Raw genomic sequence first — 20862 nt, 5'->3', positions numbered from 1 at the left:
TTAAAACACTTACAGAGCCCTAGGTGTTATATGAAAAATCCTGCAGGAGGTAAAACTTGCACCAGGGTTCTATATTTTGTTATAAATATAAGTGGCTTGAATCCAGGCTTTGTGATGTCTAGCAATTAGTTTGAAGGAAAATATTCTTCAAGAAAAAGAAATGATGACTACAGGATAGTCCCATACACAAAAATCCTCCTGGACATGAAAGGAAGTTGGAATGGAAAGAGATAGTAGTCTTAACTGATCAAAGTTAAAATACATGAACTTTGCAAATTTTATAAAAATATGTGACTGTATAAAAGTACTGCTAGAGCACCTCCCAGGGCCTTGAAAAGTACCTATACAAATTGGGGAATGGACTTGAACTTTCATTAACTTCGTGGTAAATCCACTGTTGAATGTAATCACTTCAGGCCTGCTCCTTATCATTGACATGATAACAGAATATTGTACAATAAAGCTAAAGCTTTTGTGATGTTCAGGCCAGACCATCTCAACTAACCTGACAGTACACCCTTTGCAGTCACCTTCTATTTCTCGGAAATTCCACAACCCTATAGGTTTGCTGTCAAAATATGTTTCTCCCATACAGCCGGTGAATGTAATAACACGTACAGCATCAGCCTTCTGCAGAGAGAAATACAATATATGTTAGAATTTGGAATTTCACAGAAAAATCTTCAAGTACCCGTGAGAGTTATTACCAGCAGAATCTGAAGGAGTTAGTATCCACTCTTTCTGATATTCTTGGTAGTACACATATTCATCTTTTAACTATATTATATTCTCACAGATCCTGGTTATTTTGTGCTATATCAATATATCATCATTAGTAAATAAACATTACCTAGATTTTGAATTTAGATGAGCTGCTTATCTTCAAGATTCTATTTTTTTTTTTTTTTTTTGTTCTCTAACATGGGATTATTAGGAGAACTAAGTTAGATAATTTACTTATGGTACTTACTACATTCAGCGCCTGACACAGAGAAGGTGTTTAATAAATGTTAGTGCTCTTATATCACTAAGAACATTTCTTCCAGAGATCATGAGAAGGGGTACATACTGACTACACAGTAATTTGGCAGGAAAAGTCAATTAACATGTTTGGGTTTTAGAACAAATATCGGAAGATGGTCACTGAATAGTTAAAAATTGTAGATGTAAATTTAGGTTAAACTCATCAACATGTACATAGTCCTATTGTTGAGATCAAGTGGTACACTACTGCCTTGTAGAAAGAATGTTCATCAGAGCCGCTGCCATTTGTGTCAGACAGTCCTTGGAAATCTCTGTCATCAGTCAGAGCCTCTCTTAATTTTCCAGCAGTTGATTATTCTACTTGTAGATGCTACTTGCTTTTTGCCTTTCACTCTTGCGTCTTAAAAAAAATTATACTTGGAAAAATCTTCTGCTCCTTTGAATTTTCATCAGTATGTTGATTTAGTTACTTGTTTTCAGCTTTTGGTTCATATTCTGGTGTAGCAGTTGCCTTGAAACTCTTGGCCAAAATTATTAAGATTTTTTTTTAAAATGTATTTCATTTGTTTTCTCTTTTTTTTAAAATTAGCCTACGAAAGTTTTGTGCCTGTGACATCTGGATAACAATAAAAATTATTTAATGTGCAATTTAAGGTGTGACTAGCATGTCTTAGGTATCTGTCACAAATTCTATGCACATAATCTCACTATTCGTTGTGGCAGTGAAACATGATTAAGAGTGGAGCCCCTTGTGCCCGTTAACCTGTGTTCAAATCACAGTTCCTCCATTAATTGCTGTATAATCTTGGTTAAGCCATTTAACTTCTCTCTTACTTAGAGTCTTTAACTATAAATTGGGGAGAATATTACTTACCTTTTGGGGTTGTTGTGAAAATTAAATAAGTTAATTTAAATTACTTTGACTATTATTGAGCCCATAGCAATAGCTTTATACATGTTACAAAAGGTTATTATTAATAGGCAGGGTAGATATTCTTATCTCTCTTTTCTACTTGAGACAACTGAAGCCCAAGGGGTTAAGTAACTTGCCTAAGGTCATATTTTAGTGAGTGTTAGAGCCGGGAATCCAACCTGGATTTGATTTCAAAATTCATGGCTTTTGTACTGCTGTGTGCTACCCTATATTTATCTTTCTGGGGAGGAGAGAAAGTTGGCAATATAACTATATATTACTATGTACCATATATATTTATATGCAGTTCTAAGAAATGAGGATGATTTTAGTGTGTAGTTGTGAAATCAATTGCAATACTTTAGAGTCACATCTCGTACACAAAGCAAATAAAACAACCTCATTCTATATGAAGGCTGAGTTCTCATAAATTTAGGGTCACCCTGGCTTTTCACATTTTCTGACTAATCTCATCCCAGGATGATTCTGACAAGCCTGGGATTATTCATTATATTTGGGTGTGCTCTTATATCTCACCCACAGGTCGTTTTCCAACACCTAATTCCATTTAATCACCACAAGCTTCTTTAAAATGCAGGCACTTTGCAATTTGAAATGCACAAGGATCTGTCATAAAGCAATTATGAATATTAAGTGCATTACTCTATAAGAATAAGAAGAGCAACTTGAAAACTTTTAAAATCGGATCATGATTTGAAAGCTTACAACTCCTGTGACATTTCCCAAGGTATTCATAAATCTTTTAATTAGATGTGAGTTTGAACTTTATAGTGCTTCCTATCAATAAATTATAAATTGATTCAGAAAGTGGAGTATATTTAAAAACCACTTTGCTCTTGAGGCAACTAAAACAAGAATATTAAAAAAAATGATGCCACAGATTAGGGCAAAACAGCAACTGTTTAAATAAATACATACAGGCTTAAAAAGATTATGTTTCTAGTATTAAATAGTCAAAGAAGAAAATTCTTGCTCAAAATAAAATCCTGTTTTCATCAACACAAATTAAGTAAAAAGTGGTCAAGGTTTTATAGAGCTTTATCATGCCTTCCCTCAAAGTAGTCATGTCAAGAGTTGTTGCCCACAAAGATAAAATAAACAGGATGGGAAAAACACATTACCTTCAATTTCCCAGTCAAGCCACCAACGAACAGCATTGCATTTGCATCCACATCTAGAATCGTATACCCTGGAGGAGACACTGAATGGTATGTACTGGGCACAATGCTGGCTTTGGGTCCATCCAGGGCTCTCACAGAAATACTTCCATTTCTCCCAGTTCTTTCAGGATATGTGTTGAAAGGAAATGGAAGAAGGTACAGAAAGTGAAATATCTGTCACACTTGTGGTAACTTCAGACTAAAAAGGTATAACAATGTAAAGACTTGTTTTAGAGATATCTGGGTGTTTAGCTTCAAAAGTTCCAGATTTATTAAATTGCAAATCAAAACCCAGAGTCTAATCTTTCCAGGATGTTTATTGTCAAATTCAACTAGGACCAGTGAGCAACATACCCTGATTCTACATGTGTCCATTGATATGAAATGATGTAGTGCAATTAGCTGATGAAATTGCTATGGTTAAATAAAAAGGCTTTTTCCTATTGCTTTATAAAACAATTTACTATTTACAAACATGTACTATTTAAACAAGTTTATATTACTTAATTTAGCATTATATCTAATTTTAATTCAGCAAGTGGACCCTGAATAATCTACCCTTCTGTATTATAAACTGCATAATTTCTCCTAAAATCTCTTATTATATTTTGGATCCAGATTTGCTGAAGTAGTCTTTCTGGAATTGTGTATCTTCTTTTGCTTGGCATACCATTTAAATGTATATCATATAATATTTACTTTTCAGAGTTGTGTATACAAATTGTATATAAGAACCTCACTTTTAAATTCAATTAATATGATTTTGAATGCTATCATTATTATATTTCATTTTCTTTTTTAAAGTAATTCATTTCCATGAATTGTTAAATACGAAAATCTAGTCTCTTTTTAGAGATATGCAGTGATAACAAAACTTTAATGTCATATTTCTCTCACTGCTGTGTCAGTTTGGTAATCTTTTAATCTTTGAGGGTATAGAATTAACTGAAATACCTGGAAATAATAGATTGAATTTATCAAACAAGATTCTTTTTCTTTAACAGACTATATCTCTTCTTATGAAAGAACTGTACTTTGTAAATATAAATAGTCTTAAATCCTTAGGTACTTAATCACCCTTGTCCTGCCTACCATCATCTGTGCAAATGGAAGCACATTGTCCTGCCTACCATCATCGCGAATGGAAGCACTGTTGGTCTCTATTGGTCTCGGTCTCTTCTCTCTCTCTCCTCTTCTCTCTCTCTCTCTCTCTCTCTCTCTCTCTCTCTCTCTCTCACATACATACACACACTCTTTTACAGAAGATCTTACAAAGATACTGAAGATACTGCTTTTCATTAAGTTTTCCTTTAAACTTTTTATTTTGGAAAAATTACCTTATACAAACATAGAATGAAATGCTATGTATTATCATCTAGATTGAACAATTACCAGATTGACCAGTTTGTTGATCAACTTCCTCTCTTGCCCTCGGCCCATAACAATACCTCTTAACTGTTAGCTGCCTTGTGTGTGGTAGAGAGTTAAGAATTAGAAAAAGGAGAGAAAATGAGAAGGAAGTATTAAGGACAGGAATGGGTTCTCTAAGTAATCTATATACTGCTAGAAGTTAATTGAATTAAAGCTTTAAAGATAGAATTAGTCAATTTTCCTGTTCCAATTTTAAGTAGTGTGGATATGACATACTCATTCCAACATTTAGATACTGCATGTGTCTCTCAGGCAAGGTCACTATGCAGAGTAGAAGAACTGTGCACACCAAAGACAGACACCCATGGCATCTCTTACACTCTGGCTTGTGCCGAGTAAGGCCGAGTCTCAGTACGTCTTTATGTGTGGTGTGACCGAAAGTGCTTAACCTCAAAATTTCTATGGGACAGTCAGATGAGGGTTCTGAAATGAACTGGTCACTGGTCAATACTTTGAAAGTTCGTCAGTTCCTAACAGGTACTACAAAGATGCTCATTCACACTCATTCATACACAAACATATTAAAGTATAAAATTTGTACATATATATCACTACTTTTTGAAACAGAAATAGAAGTTTTCTCATAAACTGGGAAACCACTTCAAAATTCTGTCATTTAATTATCTTAATCTTTATTAAATTAGTTACCTCGAGGCCTCAATACGGTACCAATATGAGTCATCAATAGTTAAATCTGGGTACTCTACTCGTCCAACTCCAGATCCAACATCCCAGAGGAAGCTTACTTTGCCTTTACGCATTTCTATAGCCAGAAAGTCAATCTAGTTCAGAGAAACACAAAAATGATACATATCAGATATAAAGTGCCCTAAAAGAGGAGGCCAGCAGAGTTTTTTTCAATAGGTACTATTTATAAATATGCGAAACAATTAGAAGCCTCATGATAAAAATTCTCAAATAACATGATCTATTATCTTGTATGATTAAATAATATTTTATTATTGTATCTTTAAGGCAATTCAAATGTCCATATTGCTGAGGCATATGTGTTAATTTAACCAATTCTAGTTAGGACTGATTTTTGAGATGAAAGGCTTTTTTTATTCTGATAGTTGTTATAGAGATAAAAGCAAATATTTGGATTCATAATTTATTGTTTTCACCAAGGGCTCTGATGTTTTTGAAGGACTAGGTATGATTTTTTTACTCAAGGTGACCCAAAACTTCTCACCTAAATTCCAAATATTGACTTACGTGATGAGTGGTCTGCTGAAAAGTCTTATTCACTTATTCATGCAAAGTCAAGTGGTTCAAATTAAAGGAATTAGAACTTTTGGGGTGGGCTTTTATAAATATAAGTTTTTTGAGTCATAAACTCAACATGAGTGGGAAGAATTTTCATTGAATATGCCATTTTCATTTAATGTGAAAATTCATTGTAATTTTTCAGTTAGAGAAAAGTAAAAGATAAAGCTTTATTCCAATAGTTTTTCTTCTTAAATAGCTTCATCTGGAAATATAATTCAAAGTAAATGCTGGTATGCTCACCAATGAAAGCAGATTTGCTAAATACTGTAAAAAGTTTTCATTTCATTGCCTTCTAACTTAACTTGGTAATTCAGATATTTGAGAGGTAAGATTCTGAAGTTGTGAGCTTTACAAATCTGACAGGCTGCATTACACAATTCTAGGACCAAGATATAGAGTTCTATACATTTTGCACATTATAAGGATTAACCTCTGACTATACATATACACGGTAAGTAAGCCAAGAAAAGCTGCATATTCGACTTACAAATTTGGCGCTTCCAAGATAAAAAAGGAGGTTGTCAGCAACAGCTGTCTTTACATTGATAACAATATTATTGTAGCTTCCTTTCTTGATTTCCGGCTTGTATGTTCGAATGCAGTCACCTCCAGAAGACACAGATACTTTGATCTTCAAGAAAAACAAGGTACAAAGAACTAAGACTAAATCTCTCAGAAAGTTTAAATAGCTCCCAAACAACCACAAATCCATCATCATCTTTTCTTTGAAGTTATTTTTCCTACCATCGAATAGTATCATTAAATGCCCATATGCAGACACTATTATACTCATTAATGAGGTCGGAGAAGAGCAGCTTTCTACCAGCATTTTGACAATAAGCTGTTCATAGTCCCATGTCTTGTTAGCACGTCAGTATTTTTTGAGGCATGAAACTAACAAATTCTTACCTTCATGCCTTACTCCTTTATGAATATGGGAACATTTTCTAAAGGTGATTTTACATGAAGCTAATGGTAATGATCATTATTAAGGTTGTGTAATGAAATTTTATGATTCAAATTTTAGCAATTTTGGTATCACTTCAAGTAGGAAACCATTTTTCTTTTAGTTTTTAAGAGGAAATTACCTACCTGCCCATGTTCTTACAGTTGAAAGAGGCCAAATAGATTTTGTTCTACATGTTCGAACAATACGAGGAATATTAATCATTCCACTTTGAACAAATTATACCTTTTTATTAAGTTTCCAGGAAATGAAACAGAAATAATTTCCAATGTCTATCACTACTAATATATTTAACAGATCTTTTTCTTTGGACTGGTACTTTAAAAATGACTATAAATTGCTAGGAAAGGAATTCCTAGGTGACCAGAACTGACACTGTTCGCACTAATTTTTACTTCATTTAGGGATCCTTTCTTCAATCCTGAATAACACTAGTTGATTATTTGATTAAATCTCCTTTGGTTCAGGTATACCATCAAAGAGGAACACTTTCAATACAGCAATGTAGTTGCTTAGGCTCAGAGAGAAGCTGTTCCTTCGTTAGTGAGAGTACTCAAAGTAGGAGGCAGAAACTGGAAGATGTAAAACTTCTCTTTGCCACTCATTCAAATGCCCAGCTTCAGGAAGCCTATTGGCCCTCACTTGCAGTGAATTTTCATTTTCTCGTTCCTTCTAGCACTTTGTGCTACTCATTTGGTTTTCACAGTGGGAAGAAAACCAATCGGTATTATTATAACCCCCATGAAAGGCCTGTGCAGACTCCAGACAAGGCAGCCTAGAACACCAAACCAGTTTCCATGTTATGGTGACACAAAGAGAGGTCTCCAGGCGTCTAACTAGGGTATGGGTATGGGATGCAACAAAACTCCTCTTCAAGGGGGGGGTGTAGACTATATTGAGGAGGTGCTGGATTCAATACTGGTTGCATTTAAAAGAGAAAGCTAAAGAGGGATTTTTGGTTGTGACAAATATGTAAATTTATATGTTTGAGGACTTCTGAGAATATGGCAGATCTGTTGTATTTCCTAAAGACGCTGCATAAGTCATGTTATTTGTATACTGTCTTCTCACCTAATCTGCTATCTAAACTGCATCTCCAAGTGGAAAAATCGTATGCTCGAAAGAAACGGGCTCACTCTAGTGGAGCCCTCTGTGTGGTTGCCTAGAGCTAGGTTAGACTAGAAGTTGCTGAGACTGCTTTCCTAGTCCTCTAATAACTGAGGGAGGGGCACAGCCCCAGGGTGCACTCTGGTCCCCAGAGTAGTTGTTCTGTAGTTGTCTGGGAGAAGATAGTCTTCCTGGTTGTGTGGTTTTCAGTCAGAAAGTTAGTACTTTGCTCTGCAAATGATGGAATTTCTCTTCCACATGAAGTATTGGAATAGGTGACTCAACATGAATTGCTGAGAAACAGAACCAGGAAATGTACAACTTTACTTCTGGATGTTACTACTATAGAGCAGAAGGCAGTTGAGGCTGTCAGATGTTGCCTGGTAGAGGAGCATCTATGCAGAAGGTTATCCAAGGGCTTAGAGATAAAAAGGATAAAGTAAAGAAAGAGAAAGAGACTATAATAGAGGGCAGGTAGGGGAAATGCAGTCTTTAGAGATTTTAATGTTCAGGAAAAGGTGTAAGATATAGTGAGATTTTAGGAATTTAAAACATAAATCGAGTGAACCAAACCATCATCAAAAAAGACTTGGCACTGAGGAGATTTAATATTTGAGGCAGGCTATCAGCACCACTGACATCATAAGATCAAGAAGAAATCAAGGTCTGACTGGAATTCATGAGTAGAACAGATTGAGCTATTTCTGGCAGGAATCATATCCAAAGTACCGGTGGGGCTGGATTAATAGTCGAAAGTAACTCTGTGTATGGTTTGTTTTATCTTTATTTAGTGTATGCTTTATAAGCTTGGCCATAGAGCCATCTTATGGCTAGTTTTATCATAAATAACTTATTTTTGTTATAATACTCCTTGGTTACTGTTAAGAGAAGAAATGACTGTATATAGGTGGAGTGCATGTTTGTTCACAGCATGAGTTTCTGTGCTTGCTTAGGTATGCCTGATAGAAATGATAGGAGATTACATGATTAACGATTTGAAAAGGGGGTCGTTAAAGTTAGAAGACAGAGCACGGGGGAAACTCCATCTGAGATTTAAAAGTCTAAGAAGTTAGCCATTTTAAAGCTAAGAGTATTTAATGTCACTAAGCATTAGAATTTATCTATTCTATAGCACACTTTACTTACCTAAAAATATAGTTCTCTGAACAAAATGATGCTGTTATATCCAATATGCCAGAAATTAATCTTGTAAAGTAACCTATTGGTCAACTCTTATACATTTATATACAAAAGCCTCTGGATTTTCTGTTTTCTGGTTTATATTTCAGTACCTAAAAAATTCAGGCAGCCCTAATTGTTGGTAGCCAGTCCATAGCTACTAATCTCTCCATTTAAATATTTTGTGTTTTTCTTTACCGTTATTGATATTTCTTTTAACTAATTTGAACAGGCAAATCTAAGTATAGCATTTATAAATTTCTCTGGGTGAAATCTCTAGGATATATCCCTCAGAAGAGGAGAGAGATTTCTAAAACACAAACGTCCTCTTAAGATATTTGGTTCTATCAACTATTGTGATTTCTAATGTGAATCCTTAGTAAGACTTCTAAACAAAAATCACTAAGCATTAGGTATCTCTAAGGCAGTTCTTATAGACATCATTTACCAATTTATCCTCATGAACTCAGTTAAGCATTACTGAGGATCCCATTATTGGGATTTTACTGCATTTTTCATCTAGTAATTAGGCCATTTATTTAAAAAGAATATTAGCCATTCAATTTTTAAGTCAACAAACCAAAAAAAAAAAAGCTGCTTTAAAATAAATGTCTTTAATTTCTTGGTCACGTTAAGTATGTATTAGACACTCACACTAGATTACGAATATGTTTATAAATTAGGCAAATGTCATCTTCAATTAGTACTACACTCATCTGAAAAAAAAATTGGCTGTTTACATATTTCTGATATTTTACAAAAAGTAAGGCATTTTATTGTAACTTCTATTTCCAAAAGTGACTAAAAATTTCCTTAAGAGGCATAGACAATGGTCACTTTTCTAGTAATATTTTTATGCCTTTCTTTCATTTTCTGTTTTGAGATAGATTTTATATATTTTCCTGCCAGAATTTTATCTTTCCCCCTGGGGGGTGGGGTGGGGTGGGGTGGGTAGAGTGGGAAAGCTCTCATAACTGATACATATATGGAAATTTTTAAATTTCTTTACAATGAAGACATAATAAAAATGTCCAGATTTCACCACTTGATAACTAAGCCAGAAAATGTGGTTAAGTATGTGATTCACAATAGAATATTTGTTATTATTGCTTCTTCAAACTTAATACTGCAAAACGCAGGAGTGGTATATTAAGCTCTTCCTTTTTCTTGCCACTGCCACTTATTAAATTTGCTTTCTTCCTTCTTGTTTCTCTCATCTATCCCACAAACTACTTCCAGATTCATATTCAAAAGCTCAGCTCTGATTATATTACATTTCATGATCAAGAACTTTCAGCTTCTCCTTACCAATGAGATTTGTCTCAGGTACAATCGCAGCTAAATGAAACTGCTTAACTTACTCGGGGCCTGACAAGACCTGGCTTCCAGTAACCTTTCAAGTTTAATGTTCACTTTACTAATAACCTTGGCAAACTAGACTGCTTTTTTCATGAAATGACCCTGAAACTATCTTCTCTCTCTGCCCTGGCTCAAGCTATTCCCTCTTCTCAGAATGCTGTCCTTCCTTCCCCTCCCCGCTCTCATGTCCAGCACTATCCCACTTCAAAGCCTGGCTGAAATCCCTTACTTTAGGAAATCGCACTCCTACTAGCTCTCGGAACTTCATAGCACTTCTCATTGTTCACACAATGTAGCAGATTATTCTGCTTTACCTTAGCGTTATCTGTGTACATGTCTTATTTCTTCTACTACATTGTAAACTTTGTGAGTTCCTCATTCATCTTTGCGTACCACACAGCAAGTAGCCTTGAACATAGGAGATGCTTTTCCTACATCGGCTAAATCTTAGATATCTAACTCCAAACCTTGGAGTAAGATTTGCTTTATTTTTACTTTGTGCTTCACATATACAATGATGACCTGTCATCATATTGCCTACATGGTTTTCATATTGTAGCTCAATATATGTCTTTGCAACCCTATCTGCTCTTTTACTCTGAACTTATGTACATCATCTTCACTAATCTTTTTTGTCAGTTTCTTAGTTTCTCTTCAGTTAATCATGAATTCCTTTCAAAGTACAACTTTATTATTTTGGCCTTTTTTAGAGATATTAGATATGCATAAAGGTGTGAAAAGAATATATTGTCACTCAGCATAATATTCTTGGCCACTACTAAAAAATATACATTGATGGATTAGAAAGGTGATTTCTGGTCATTCTACCTCCATGGTTGCTGAGAAAATGGAATTGATTTGAATATCTAAAAAGATTTGAGTTTAAACCTGACAACATAAAAACATTCTTTTTCTTTATATTTCTAAAGTCATCATGGGATGACTATTCAGCTAGATAAATTTTCTCACTGGCACTTAATTCTGTTCTGGTTCATTAGGATGCTACCTTCTAGGAAATTCTGCTTCTATCCTACTGGTCTTCTAATTGGATTAAGAAAGAGCAAAATTTTGAGACAAATTAGGTGTTTCCTAGTCTTACTCTAAAATGTAAAACAAAACAAAACAACAAAAAACCCCAATAAACTGTAAAACTGTTTGTAACCAAAATAATTTTTGTTTTTGCTGGTACTTAGATAAAAAAATATGTAGACAAGCTACAATCCTACTGGTTGGCCTTTTTTCGCTTTAATCAAGAACAAGGCACTCTCACCCATGCTTTTTTAGTATACAAAAATAAGGTTTCTGTTCTTGCTATCTGTATTACTATATTCAAATAATAATAAAATATAACAGACTTTCCATTTCTAAAACAGTGAGTGGTGATCACTGTTCTCAAGAAATGTCTTTAGAAATTTATGAAAAAAAAATTTAAACTTCCATTTTCCACTTCCTCCCAAAATAACTCCAAGTTAAAGAAAAAGAACCAGAGATCGTTCAACAGGATACATTGGGTGAAGGCATTCCTTCTGGCAATGATATCCCAAATTACGACCAGTTACTGATACTGAAAATAAAAACAGCTTACAGAATTGGCTTGTTTTCGGGCTTGGTTTATGAGTTCCTTTATTTCAGAAATGTTTTTTCTCAGGTTATCCTCAAGTTCCTTGATGGGTTTGAGTTTATCTGTCAGTCGATCAGCTTCTTGTTCTAGGTTTTTGACAGTGGCACCTGCATCTGCAACTGCATAGAACAAGGTTAGCATATACCACGCACACATATGCACACACTGAGAAATTAAAATAGCATATGCATAACTAAATAATTGAAATAATTTCATTTGATCCACATGACAAAAGCAAGGCCATGACTGTTGAAGCAGCTTGTGATGGCAAACGGGAATATGTTAATTGGGACTCAAGCAGGCCAGAGGAGGAGATGTTAGAGTAAGAAGGGCAAGCACTGGCTTTGCGATTAAGTTGAAAGTTAGCATTGAAGGTTAAGAATATGACAAACTTAATTCAATGCCTAATTTTTAGCTTCAGCCAAAAAGCTAACCTTTACAGAAAAGAGCTTTATTCATAGAATCAAGAAAATAAAAGTGTCTTTAAAATGTCACCTAGTCTGTCTAAGCTAGACCTGTATTTAAATCAGGTTTCTCACACAAAATTGGTTTTCTTTCTTTTTCTCAATGTCTTTATTTGCACATCTTAAATAGAGAAGCTATCAAAATGTCTTCTGAAAACCCTTCAGTGTTGAACAACCCTTAGACTAAAGGCCTATTTTATACTTTAATTAAATCTTTATGCTGCAGTTCATTTTCATTTTGAAGAATAGTTGATTATCCTGCTCTCTATATTAAGTTGAACCATATTAAACTGCCATTCTGATAGGTAAAAAAAAGATTGAATATTGATAATTTCAAAAGGGGTTTAACCTTAAAATAATGGAAGGTTGTCACTGATCCACAGAGTTTCAGCATGTGTTTCTCATAGGAGGGCAAATGACACATGGAAAACCAATTATTCTAGCTCTAGGATGCTGGCAGTATTATCCAACTATATCATTTATTATCTGATAGAGCATGTATTATTCTGTTTTCTGTCACTGTGACCCTGATGAAAAAGTGAAACCGCTTAAGGTCCAAGGCTATATGCCCTGCTAGACTATGAAAGTTCTGCTCTCTGGCTGACATCGCACCACTGAGAACTAATCCTCAGGAATGAATCAAATGTGCTCAAAAGAAAAGAAATTACTATTTTTGAATGAGGTCTTGAAGTAAGTATTTTGAAATCATGCTCATAACTATGAGTTATATCGCTAGTGATGTTTAAAAAGAACATAGATTTCTTATTAACTTAAACATTCCTTATTAACTTAAAAGAGTTGCTAGATCAAGGACTGAGTATTTTCTTCCTTTAATGCAGGTAAATGCAGGGGTCAAAGCCCTTTTATAGAATTATATAATATAGATATTCAACATCAACACGATTACCCCTTTTGTGTTGTATACTTTTAATCAACCGTTTGTCCATTTTTCCCCTTCCTTTTATTTTCTAATATTACGCTAATATTCTACGAATTATTCTAGAGTTAAGGGAAAAGAATTTAGATTAAATTCATGAGAAAGAAAAAGAGGTTAAGCAAAGGCTACTTAGGCTTAAGCAGATAACGGACTCTTTTCTTCTAAAGCTCCCAGAAGTTTCTATCAAATATTCCAAAATGGAATCTGGAGGTTCTCCCACTCCTTCGCTTGTTTTCTCTTCTATCCTCTGGGTAAGTTTAAGTCATATGGAAATTATTTTCTTGAAGGTTTAAAGATAAATCATCTGCGATATTGAGTCTGATGCTTTCTTGTGCAGTTTTTGAAAACTTATTTGACTGTGTAGATTTGTAAATCACTTCTGAAGATAAATTTTGATAACGATGTTTTTCTAGAAAATTATCTCTTTTAAGCTTCAAGTTTTATTAGCATGCAGTTTTTCCAAGTACCCTCTTCTGTGTTATATTTCCTCTCTTATTTAGTTATATCTTCTAGAGAAGTTTGCCTATTTGTGCTTTATTTTTCTTGATTAATATTGCCAACCATCTACATTTTTTTATCTTTACATTTCTAAAGATTCACCTCTTAGATTATTTTTCTTCTAATTCATTATTTTTTCATCTTCGTTTTAGTTAATTTTATTCTATCTGACTTATAGAATTGCCTAAATTATTTCAATGCTTATTTAGTTATGTAATCATATTCGTTTTCTGCTGAGGAGAGCCTTCTCAGGTTTTATGTTGGATTTTATTATTATTCTTTTCTATTTTGCAGTTTTATTTTTGACTTTGAATTTAAATTATGGGATGTTTAAAAGAGAATATGTTTATATCCCACTAGTTGTTCATTTGTTAAGATTTCATTTATCTTATTATGTGCTTCTCCAAATACTATTCTTTACAAGTATATAAAATTCATCCACATACTAACTTTTTGTAAAGAAAAATTCTTTTTATATGTCTAGTATTAACACTGTGACACTGAAAAGAATAGCTAGCTATACAATGTCTAAAGCAATACTAAAACATGGTAACTAACATGCAGAGCTGAAATTTTTGTAATAGGCAATCAAGCATAATAGTTACTAAAGAGATATAAGTAAACATATACATACTGATTTCTGCAGGTAATTTCATATGGAAGTAAAACAAAAGAAATTAGAACATTCATGGGGAAATATTTTTAACAGATGTTATAAAGTAGTAACATAAAAAAAAAAACGGTACTTTTCACCACTTTACTACTTATAAATGCATCTCATTTTACCTCAAACTAGTGCTATCAAATGAAAATATACAAAAATATGTAATTTAGAGGCTACTGTTCATACTTAAAGAAACTTCATTATAATGTTTTAATACATTGAAAACAACCCCAGTTTAATTAATAATACAGATAATTAACTATCTTGATGGAGAATAGGATCAAAAAAGTTAGAGATAATATGAAAAGGCTATTATCAGTTAAGAATAAATTTGAAATTGAATAAAATAATATCTTAAATTACAAAATAAGTAAAAGAGAGTGATATTTACTTTAAAACTTATTTTCATTTATTTTTTTTGATGAAAATGTGATTTGGCATGCTTCTGAACCATTTATTCAGATGGAATCTTTGAACTATATGGAGAAGCTATGTTTGGGCTTATATAAGAAAAAAAACATTGTATCTCTTTTTTTCTTCCTTAAGGAAATGGTTAGGAATAAATCTATCTAGCTTTGAAGTGCACATTTTATGTGTTTACACTCTTCCTCGCTCATGGAGTCATGCTAGTAGTATCTATTATTTCATAGCATCATTAGCATTTGATTTGAGCCTAGGGTGCTGAAAAATCAGCCTTCCTCCCCAAACAGCATCTGAATTATGTAGCATATACTGGCAATAACAGGATTTTTGTGGTTGTGCTCTACAGATATTTTGATACCCAATGCAAATGTTGGTGTAGAAAGAGAGCTAGTCTCTTGAGAATGAAAAGTTACAAAAAAAATCAAGCATCTCCTTCAGTGAAATCACATAATAAGATAACATTTTACCACTTGACAGAATGGAAAAATATTCTTAATGTTTACTGACTATACTTAATAATTTAAATTATCATTATAGTAAGTTATCCCACATTTCTCAGTAAATTCTTACTAACTCAATATAACTTGACTCAATATACAAAAGACATAAAGAAATATTTTTCTTGGTAAACTAGATAAATGCTTTAATTGCCCCAAAATGTTAACTAACTGGAATCTAAATAATAAAATATAAGTATTTTTGAATTTTAATACATTTCAAGTTGATATCATTTTAATATCATGTTCTAACAGGACTGCTAATAAGTAAGCTCCTTGACCTCTATATTCTATGGAACTTCATAAGCTTTGAGGATAATCGAAAAAAGTTTTTGTTTATTGTGTAGGATTAAAAAGTATTTGGCATTCCCTGTACCAAATATCATACAAACTTTGAGAAATCCTACTTTCCTGTCAATTGGACACAATTTAGATGGAAAAAATCAGTGAGGCAAAGCTAAGAGACTTAGATTCTTGTTCTGGAGCTGCAGGACACTCAACTCCTGAGCCCTGGCTATGAAATGAGGACAGACTACATCACTACAAAAGTCTTTTCCATATCTAACAATATGAGTCTGAGATACTTTTATAGTGTGACAAATGACATCATCAAAATGAAAAAATGGGATTCTTACTGTTTTTTGAAGGATCTTTAACCACAGCATTTGTTTTGGCTACGCTGTCTGCTAGTTGATTGTAATTTTTCTTCAGGCCATCAAGGTTCTGGTGGAGAGCTTTAATTTGTGCCAGTACATCTTTTGCTGTGTCGTTGGCTTGTCTTGCTTTGTCCTTAATGGCTTGCAGTTTAGCGACTGTGTCTGTCAGCAGAAGAGGGTATGAGGAACAAAACAAAAGATCTAGAGTTAGTGGTTTAATCCATGCTTGTCGAAGTAAAGGCTGCAGCTGGCTGACCTCAGGAGCACACGTGCAAAGGGAAAGACTGCACTTGGTCTCATTCAGTTGTAGCAAATGAAGCAAATTTTTAGCTAAAATAAATTTTCTCAGGAACCTTTGGTATGAGTACCCGATTAGCTCTTAAGATAGCAAAGTGATTATTCTAAATGTCCATTATAGAAGAGCATATTGTGATTTGCTCTTGAACATATTAAATAGAGGAATTTATCCACATGAGTTATATAGCTTCATCAAAAGCAGGCTTAAGGTTTAATCTTCACATCCATGAAAAGGGGTGATGGGGAGAGAAAAATTTATTTCGATTTAAAGGTAATGATACACAACACACTTTTTCAGGTATGTCAGACCATGTATTCGTGTCTTTATATTTGTTTTTGGACTTGGAAATTTTCAATGTATGTCCTTATTATTGAAGGGGTTATAGGAAAATCTGGAAAGGTACTTACATTTATTTAATGTTAAAAAAGTATTAATCATTAATATTTTTGCTATTTTCTATGTTGTATAAATACATACATTTGTTTACTTGATCATATTTGTATAAAGAAAATATACTATACATATATAAGCCTACTAGTATGTACAGATTAGTAGTTAAGACCAAAGGCTCTGAATTGGGGTTTAAATTTCATATATGTACTTTAAATAATGGCTTTCAGTATCCTATGTCTCAGATTTCCACCTGTAAAGTGGGGATAATAATGCTATTCACCTTGTAAGATTAGTATGAGGATTACATGCACTTAACATAAGCATATTGAGTAAGCACTCAGTAAATGTAAGCGACACTTGTTATTATGTCATGCTACAGAAAATACAAAAATACTAACTCTAAAAGAATGGTGTTTTCAGGAACGAATACCAAGCAGTAACTTCAACTACTTGTAATAGGTAGGAAGATACTGCAGACCTGGTTCAACCATTAATATTTTTGAAAGCTGAAACATTTAAGGAACTGAACTTTGCCAAGAAATATGTGTTGAGGTAGTTGGCTCTCACCTTTTACTGTAGGTACAGTAATAAACTGTGACTTTGTGGTAGCATGTCAACATTTTAGAGAACAGTGTTTATATGATTTTATTATTTTCTGTTAATAAAAGATTTCCCAGGCTGAAACATGGAACAACAATGCAATAATGAGATAGCTATATCTTACATTTTGTAACATAGTCCTACAGATGTCAGCTAAAGTAACAAGTGATAAAGGAATGACATAGTATAAAGTATTTAGTTTCTCATTCTCACAAAGAAGAATTAATAAGAAAACTGGTTATCTAATATTCTGATAAAAATATAAGTGTAATGTTAGAAAAAGTGGTAAAAGATACAACAGTCTTTAATAGTTCAGGTCAAATGACACAGTTTGCAGTGTCTTAAATGTTTACCATTTGGAATTGCTGATAACTTTCCCAAAGTGTCATTCAGAGCTCTCAGGAGATCACCATTTCTAACATCAGCAATTTCTAATCTGGTTTTCAAGCCATTCAAATTGTCACCATTTTCTATAAACAGAAAACAAACAAACAGACAAAAAAGATGAAACAATTTTAATCATTCTGAGCTTATACCTGGATATACAATTTCAGATTATTTTAATATAAAGTTAATAAAAAGTAAGACAATTGATTTAATTCATTTAATTTATTGGCATCTGTCCATAAATATATTTCAGATCATAATGTAAAATATGTGTTTATATGACCATCTGACACTTTAACATGTTGGACAATTATGTTTTCTTCTTGGTGTCTCATCTTTATCTGACTTAATTTGATGGTTTTCCTGGAGAAAAATTTCAAAAGAATCAGTCTTTTACTGCATTTGTAATGAAGTCATCTTGACATCACTCCCATTAACATCGCATTAAAAAAAAATTATTACCAAAAAGGAACACTGGATCAGTCTAAAAATCTCAAATAGATAGGGTTGTTAAGCAGAATCCCCTAATTTCAGTAAACCTCACTTACTAATATTTGTGTGTTTTTTTTTTCTTTTCCTCTCTCTCTTTCTTTTTTTGTTAGACATTTATACAAGCTGTGAAGTGATCCCCTTGATTACTCTAGCAGTCATCTGGCACTATACACAATCATTACAGTAATGTTGACTGTATACCCTATGCTATACTCTAAATCCCCATGTCTGTTTTATAACTTCTAATTAGTACTTCTTCATCTCATATAGAAACAACTTCTTGCACATTACCGCTAAACTATCATTTTTTTAAATAGAGAAAATATTTTACAAATTGTCTTTAAATAAGCTTTACATAAGCTTTTTCTTGCTACTTAAGCATCTTTCTTTAACATTAAAACATGTCATTTAGTAGATATAATGTAATATTACAAATGTAAATTTTCCAGTTTCTTTCCACTAGTTTTTAACATTGTCCAAAACTTTAGGTTAGCTTGTATTATAATAATAACTAAGTAGTTCAGTGTTTGAGTGTAATGATAATATAAAGCACAAAATTTATAAAATGTTTTAGGGGAAAGAAAATAAAGATCTAATCTGCTTATAAAAGAATGTACGTTTACAAATATTAGCTTAGATATGTATCAAACTGCAAATTTTTCTTAAGATTGATTCTGTCTTTTTTTCTTACATCATTTATTAGTGAACAATGGAACTGAATAAAAAAAGATGCAAAACTCTATGCTTCCTTCAATTCTTTTTACCTATCCCGACTGAATAAAGCACATTGTTTCCTGAATATATTTTAAACAGCTCATTATGCTATATTATTTGTTCCCTTGGAAGATGCATTTGAATATTTTAAATTACCTCACAGAAATGCAAAACTTAAATAAAAGGCAGAGTCCCCAAGTAAGGAAGCGCATTGAGAAAGGGTGAGGAAGGAGGGTATAACTTAGTTCCACTTGGTCTGGCCTGGCCACACTTAGTGAGAGGAATGACCAGCAGTCACTGGGTGTGTGTATGTATCACATTTAGTGTTTGTCAGCTTTGTTGGATTATTTTATTTAATCCTCGCAATAATTTTTATGATGCATATACTATTACCATCTCCAACGGAAGCTCAGAATATTAAGTTTCCTAAATTTGCATGGTTAGTAAATGGCAGAATTGGAATTCAAGTCCAAGAAATCTCATTCCAGAAATTATTATGCTCTTGACTGGTAATGAAAACAGGGTATAAGGTATCTACATATCTAGATATATCTCATAAGATTCCCATATATATATATATCTATATCATATATATATATATATATCATATAGATATATATATATTATCATATATATAATTATAAATTAGAATGATTCATAGAGGATTAGCAATGCCTACATGCCAAATGGCAGGCAAATGTGTAAAGTGTTGTACATTTTAAAAGATAATGAGAAAAACATATAAATAGGTAGTTCACAATAAAACAAATAGAAATAATTAATTACCAAATTAAAATAAAACACCCAACATTATCATAATTAAAGAACTGTAAAGTGCCCTTTGGCCATCTAAGGTTACATGCAGAAGATGGCCATTTATGAACCACGAAGCAGACCCTCATCAGACACAGAACCTGACCATGCTGGTACTCTGCTCTTGGAATTCCAGCCTCAAGAAATGAGAGAAGAATTAAAAGATGTGACAACCACCTCAAAGAGTAGGGGGCACATGCCCCAAAGATATTTCAACAGAAAAAAATCTGCCAGGGAAGCAATCTACAGAGGACTGAATTAATCAGACTGTCTCTTTGTGGGTCCTTTCACAATCTTATTGCAAATGAGGAAAGTGATTTATATCTAAACATATTCTTCAATAAATAACTTTTATCAAGGGAAAAAAGCAAACGAAGAGTGAGATATCATTTCTCATCTATCAGACTGGGAAAAGTCAAATGTCTGATAATACCAAGTGTTCACAAGAGTGTTGGTAGAAGTACAAATTGATGTCATTTTGTGAAAAGCAAGTCAATAAATTTATTAGAATTTTAAATAGAAAGGTTATTTTGCCCAACAGTTCTACTGCCAGAAATTTACCCTCTGGATATGCTTGTAAAAGTATATTAATATATATCTTTCAGGATGATTATTAGATCTATATTCGAAATAGCCAGAAAAGCTCAGTATTAGGGGACTGTTTATAGCAATATGGCATATCTACGCAATGGTATATATTGCAGTCTTTAAAAAGAAATAGATGAGTAGGTGCTGATATGAAAACAAAAAGACCCTTAAGACCTTTCTAAGAAAATAAGCAAGGCATATCCTATTTATGCTGACATATAAACACAAATTTGGCAGGGCAGTTCTGGTGGTGGGTAGGTGGGAAAAACATACCAGAGAACCTTGACAGAACTTATGACAGTTAGGAACTAGGAATAGAACAAGTAAGAGAGTTAATGGTGCTGTGAAGAGCAGTGTACTAAAATCTTTCAATTTATACCTGATTGTGCAGCTAAATTGTTTTCTCTGTGCAGATATTTCTGTTTTG

General features: G+C 33.1%; 1 protein-coding gene across 2 annotated transcripts in view; it reads right to left on the bottom strand.

Annotated features, from left to right (window-relative positions):
* The window catches only part of LAMA2 (laminin subunit alpha 2), a 493622-nt gene that overhangs the window by 49439 nt on the left and 423321 nt on the right, over positions 1 to 20862 (bottom strand). For both annotated transcript variants that reach the window (XM_006926157.1, XM_006926158.1), the window contains exons 42-49: positions 17795 to 17911; positions 16130 to 16312; positions 14545 to 14550; positions 11976 to 12130; positions 6266 to 6409; positions 5158 to 5291; positions 3040 to 3199; positions 506 to 630 (exon numbers count right to left, since the gene is read on the bottom strand). In XM_006926157.1, coding sequence (XP_006926219.1) covers positions 506 to 630; positions 3040 to 3199; positions 5158 to 5291; positions 6266 to 6409; positions 11976 to 12130; positions 14545 to 14550; positions 16130 to 16312; positions 17795 to 17911 — 1024 coding nt within the window. The remainder of the gene's footprint in view (positions 1 to 505; positions 631 to 3039; positions 3200 to 5157; positions 5292 to 6265; positions 6410 to 11975; positions 12131 to 14544; positions 14551 to 16129; positions 16313 to 17794; positions 17912 to 20862) is intronic.

The sequence above is a fragment of the Pteropus alecto genome, unplaced genomic scaffold, assembly GCF_000325575.1.
Source record: "Pteropus alecto unplaced genomic scaffold, ASM32557v1 scaffold79, whole genome shotgun sequence".
Lineage (NCBI taxonomy): Eukaryota > Metazoa > Chordata > Mammalia > Chiroptera > Pteropodidae > Pteropus > Pteropus alecto.
This window is presented reverse-complemented; position numbering and strand designations above follow the sequence as displayed.